Below are 5,342 nucleotides of genomic sequence, written 5' to 3'. Positions count from 1 at the left end.
ACTTTTAGATTGCAAAAAATATTCGACTCTGCTGGGGATCGAACCCAGAATCTCTGGTTTCGTAGACCAGCGCCTTATCCATTGGGCCACAGAGTCTTTCATGTCTACTATGGAATTATTAAACTCTAATTCTTAATAGATCAATGGTTCAGACAACAAAATTAATAGATTCTTCCCAACGAACCGGCCCGGTGTGATTGGTTTTGGGACTAATCTATTTGCATAGAATCACTGGATCCGTTATTTTAAATAACAACCATAAAAGTTCATCAACTACGAAACACCTTAACCTCGTAAAGTTCATACTAACTCTTTCTTTTTGTATTTGTTGAAACACTCCAGGTTAGATCACAAATTCACAATATAAATATTTTCAGGAGACTCTGCATTCTATTTTGTGTTGTCTATTTAAATCATATGATTTAAGGTAAAAAAAAAGAAAGAACATCATTTACTCTCAAAACGATGTCAATCAACTCGTACCTATACAATCTCATACACATTAAATTATTAAATCCTTTCTTTCTCCATAAAGGGTTTTTCATTTCTTGTTTTCTTGACTCTTTTATTTCAAAAAGATGTTTGTGCGTATACATAAGAATATTTCTTATAGTAGATGACTTTGGCCAAGAGCTCCCAACGTCTCTCTTCAATTTCTAACTGTCTCTTCTTTTCTTGTCTTAGTAAGGAAATGTATTGATCATAGTTAACAGTTAACACAATGAGAACTTTACTAGACAATTTCACCTACTATTTAACCATTCTAATTTCAGTAAGTAGAGAGTCGAAGTCAATATTTTTTTACTCGTTTCAAAACATCGATTTTTCTTCTTTTTATTTATAGATAAGTTATTTTAAAATATTGGATATATCTTCAAGATTACTTCTGAGAAAAATAAATTGTTTTCCACTAAAAAATCTGTACACAACATCGGTAATTAACAATGGTCGAAATTTTCAGTTAATAGGAAAAGAGAAGTCTAAGAGGTCAAAGGAAAGAAAGGCGTAGAAGAAGGAGAAACGTTCATAGAGAGAGAGAGAGAAACAAAACACAATGTATTTTTATAGAAACTACTCTTCTTTCTCTTCATCCTCTTATTTCGCTTCCTAAAAATATTACAAAATGAAAAATAGAGAAACCATCTTTAAACCTCGAACACACATCTCTCTATCTTTCGAGTTCCTCCTCTCCTGTTTCTTTATTGGGCTGAATCTTGAATCCTGAAGGAGAGAGAGAGAGAGAGCGAGAGAGAGATCACAAAGATGTGGTTGGCAAAGAACAATAACGTGGTAGTCAAGGAAGGAGGATCGAATGGGGTTGTAGCTGTTGCAATAGACAAAGACAAAAGTAGCCAACACGCTCTTAAATGGGCGGTTGATCATTTGCTGCAACGAGGCCAATCTGTAATTCTTGTCCATGTCAAGCTCCGACCTTCTCCATTGACAAATATCCCTTCTCTTCATGCTTCCTCTGCAAGTAAGCAAACTATATCTTCTTCTTCTTCATCGTTTTCTATCTTTTCTATGTTCGAAAAACATTTCTCGGTTGTTGATCGTTTGTTTTTTTGTCTCAGAGCTGAGCCAAGAATCTTCATTAGTGTGCAGAGATCCAGAAGGCATTTCCAAAGAGTTGTTCCTTCCTTTCCGTTGCTTCTGCACGCGCAAAGATGTGAGTTTATTGATTTAGATTCATCGTTTGTTTCTCTTTGCTTGCATCCTTATGGTGTTGTGCAATGAAAATTGTCCTAGATTCAATGCCAAGATGTGTTGCTTGAGGAGACAGATGTAGCCAAAGCATTGGTAGAATATGCAAACCAAGCCGCCATTGAGGTTTTAGTAGTTGGTTCATCAAACAAAGGTGGCTTTCTTAGGTAGAAAAATATAACCTCTTCCTTAGCTTTTTTTCATCTCTAGCTGAATCTTGATTTCTCCATTGATGATGGTGAATAACTTAAATTTTACAGGTTCAATAAGCCTACAGATATTCCAGGCACCATAATAAAAAGTGCACCTGATTTTTGCACGGTTTATGTGATATCCAAAGGAAAGATTCAAACAATGAGATCAGCTTCTCGTTCTGCACCTATAAGTGCTCCTTTACGAAATCCAGTTCAACCACCTAGCTTAAAGCCACCTCAACCTATGCCTTCTACTTCCACTAACAATATGCGAGGTTGTTGAAACACACACAAAATTCTATATCTTCTTCTTCCACTTCTTTCATTTGTTGATTTCACCTTAAACTTGTTTTTTTTTCCAATCTTCCTCTTATGCAGCTGAGAGACGGTCTTTCGAGTCTCAACAACGCAGGTCTATTGAAGATCAACAACAACGTAGGTCCACAGAGGATCATCAACGTAGATCCATGGAGGATTATCATCAACGTAGGTCCATGGAGGATCAATCAGAGTCCTTCAAGTCTCCTTTTACAAGAAGAGGCAATGGGAGATCATACGGAGATCTATCAGTTCCAGAATCAGACATATCATTTGTTAGTTCTGGAAGACCAAGCATTGACCGTATCTTCCCTTCTCTGTATGACAATAATGATCCAAACCGAACTCCTCCTAGGTTGTCTAATTTCTCAGACATGGACTATGGTTCTAACTTTGATCAGTCTTCCAACTACGGAAGGAGATCAATGGATATGAACTCACCTACTGATATGTCATCAGGCTCGTTCGAGAGCGAAAGATTTTCATCCGCCTCTCAAACTATAGTAAGACCAATATATAATCATCTTCCCCATGTTCGGTCTAAAACTAGAGGTACTGACAATTCCATAATGCAGGATGACGTAGAAGCTGAGATGAGGAGGCTTAAACTGGAGTTAAAGCAGACAATGGAAATGTACAGTACTGCTTGCAAAGAAGCACTCACAGCAAAACATAAGGTATATATATATAGTTTATGCCAAGATAAGTTTTATGGTTATCTGAAAATGTTTTGGGGGAATGCAGGCCACTGAGCTTCAGCGTTGGAAGTTAGAAGAAGAGAGGAAACTAGAAGAGGCAAGACATGCAGAGGAAGCAGCGTTGGCCATTGCAGAGAAAGAGAAAGCAAAGTCGAAAGCAGCTATGGAGGCAGCTGAAGCAGCTCAAAGGATTGCTGAATTAGAGTCAAAGAAGAGAGTTAATGCGGAAATGAAAGCTCTCAAGGAGTCTGAAGAGAAAACAAAGGCCCTTACCGCTTTAGCAAACTCGGATGTCAGGTATAGGAAGTATTCCATTGAAGAGATTGAGAGCGCAACAGAGTTTTTTGCTGAGAAATACAAGATTGGAGAAGGTGGTTATGGACCTGTCTACAAATGTTATCTTGATCACACACCAGTTGCTGTTAAAGTTCTTCGTCCGGATGCAGCTCAAGGAAGATCACAATTTCAACAAGAGGTGAGGAGTACTTCTTGTAATAAAACATATACATCACTTTCTCCTTATTCCTTCTTTTTTCTTTCTCATTCGATCAAATTTGAAACACAGGTTGAGGTGTTGAGCTGCATTAGGCATCCTAACATGGTTCTACTTCTCGGAGCTTGCCCTGAATGCGGATGTTTAGTATATGAGTTCATGGCAAACGGGAGCTTAGAAGACCGTCTTTTCAGATTAGGAAACAGCCCTCCTCTTTCATGGCAGATGAGGTATAGAATTGCTGCAGAGATCGGAATTGGACTGTTGTTCTTGCACCAGGCTAAACCAGAGCCTTTAGTTCACCGTGATCTCAAACCAGGAAACATCTTACTGGACCGTAACTTTGTCTGTAAAATAGCTGATGTTGGTTTAGCTAGATTAGTCCCTCCATCAGTTGCAGACACGGTAACGCAATACCGCATGACTTCAACTGCTGGCACGTTCTGTTACATCGACCCAGAGTACCAACAAACAGGAATGTTGGGTGTAAAATCTGATATTTACTCGCTCGGCATTATGTTTCTACAGTTGATAACAGCAAAACCACCAATGGGTCTAACTCATTATGTTGAGAGAGCACTCGAGAAAGGAACATTGGCTGATTTACTCGATCCAGCTGTCCCTGATTGGCCAATGGAAGACACTGCAAAGTTTGCTAAGTTAGCTCTAAAATGTTCAGAGCTAAGGAGAAAAGACAGACCTGATCTTNAGATTAGTCCCTCCATCAGTTGCAGACACGGTAACGCAATACCGCATGACTTCAACTGCTGGCACGTTCTGTTACATCGACCCAGAGTACCAACAAACAGGAATGTTGGGTGTAAAATCTGATATTTACTCGCTCGGCATTATGTTTCTACAGTTGATAACAGCAAAACCACCAATGGGTCTAACTCATTATGTTGAGAGAGCACTCGAGAAAGGAACGTTGGCTGATTTACTTGATCCAGCTGTACCTGATTGGCCAATGGAAGACACTGCAAAGTTTGCTAAGTTAGCTCTTAAATGTTCTGAGCTAAGGAGAAAAGACAGACCTGATCTTGCTAAAGTTATATTGCCTGAGCTAAACAGATTAAGAACACTTGCTGATGAATCAACACATTCTGTACTAGTCGGAAATAGCTCCGGACCATCTCCAACCGGTAGCCAAAGTTCTTTGAAATTGGTGAGAACCAATTAATAACTAAAACCAGAACCTGAATCTATTCCTATACTTAGCTTATGATTTATTCTTCACAACACATTTGCAGGAACATGTGAGTGGTGCTTCTATCTCTGTGCCTCAGTAAGTTTTCAAATTGATCTACACACAAGGAGAGGCAATTATAGGATTCATATATGAATTATGTAGACAACAACCTTGAATCCTCAACTTGCATGCTTGTAGTATAAGAAGATGCAAAATAGTGTTTTTTTCTTGTGAATAGAGTGTTAAGATTGTACAAATCTCTTGCTTGTAATGTAATTTAATAACTAGTTCAGTATGGAAGAACTGCAAATTTTAACCTTCCCTGTATTTAGTCTTTTATTATACGTTACTAAGCTTAAGAACTCATGTTAAAAGATAATGGATGTATGGCAACAAACTTGACAAATACCATAATAAACTTACGCATAACCATCATTTCACTAAAGCAAAGTGTAGTGATTTTAGAATTGTGTGTAATGTGTCATAAGTGTATTTTAGTGATGTGTCCAAAGCCTCGGCTTAGCACTAGTACTGATACCGTAACATTCGAGAAACCCGAAAGAAACCAAATTACCTACTAAGTACGAGGACGTTTGATAGATTTAAACTAGTTTACTTGTTTCTTTATTTGTTTTGCATGTTCTTTGTATGACGACTAGTCAATTTGTATAAATCAGCAAAATCATTGCATAATGTAGTGATCTTTGTAAAAGAATCATAACCCCGCCCCCCCCCCCCCCCCCCCC

At 38.3% G+C, this 5,342-nt stretch overlaps 1 protein-coding gene and 1 non-coding gene across 2 annotated transcripts; one reads left to right on the top strand and one right to left on the bottom strand.

Moving 5' to 3' along the window:
- On the bottom strand, nt 24-96 carry TRNAR-ACG. Its single transcript has one exon. It is a non-coding gene; the product is annotated as a tRNA-Arg (tRNA).
- Nucleotides 1,150-4,912, top strand: LOC104752076 (U-box domain-containing protein 52-like). Its single transcript, XM_010474141.1, has 10 exons — nt 1,150-1,477; nt 1,575-1,669; nt 1,750-1,871; nt 1,965-2,173; nt 2,277-2,719; nt 2,792-2,893; nt 2,961-3,389; nt 3,480-3,857; nt 4,192-4,572; nt 4,658-4,912. The coding sequence occupies exons 1-10, from the start codon at nt 1,264-1,266 to the stop codon at nt 4,694-4,696; spliced, it is 2,412 nt and encodes an 803-aa protein (XP_010472443.1). The 5' UTR covers nt 1,150-1,263; the 3' UTR covers nt 4,697-4,912.

The sequence above is a fragment of the Camelina sativa genome, chromosome 16 (genome assembly GCF_000633955.1).
Source record: "Camelina sativa cultivar DH55 chromosome 16, Cs, whole genome shotgun sequence".
Classification (NCBI taxonomy): Eukaryota; Viridiplantae; Streptophyta; class Magnoliopsida; order Brassicales; family Brassicaceae; genus Camelina; species Camelina sativa.
The sequence above is the reverse complement of the archived record's forward strand: the minus strand, read 5'-3'. Positions and strand labels throughout refer to the sequence as shown.

Coding starts and splice junctions, on each gene's coding strand:
- LOC104752076 (XM_010474141.1), top strand. CDS start 1,264: ATGTGGTTGGCAAAGAACAATAACGTGGTAGTCAAGGAAGGAGGATCG. Junction 3,390..3,479: donor GATCACAATTTCAACAAGAG/GTGAGGAGTACT, acceptor TTTGAAACACAG/GTTGAGGTGTTGAGCTGCAT. Junction 3,858..4,191: donor CTGCTGGCACGTTCTGTTAC/ATCGACCCAGAG, acceptor ACGTTCTGTTAC/ATCGACCCAGAGTACCAACA.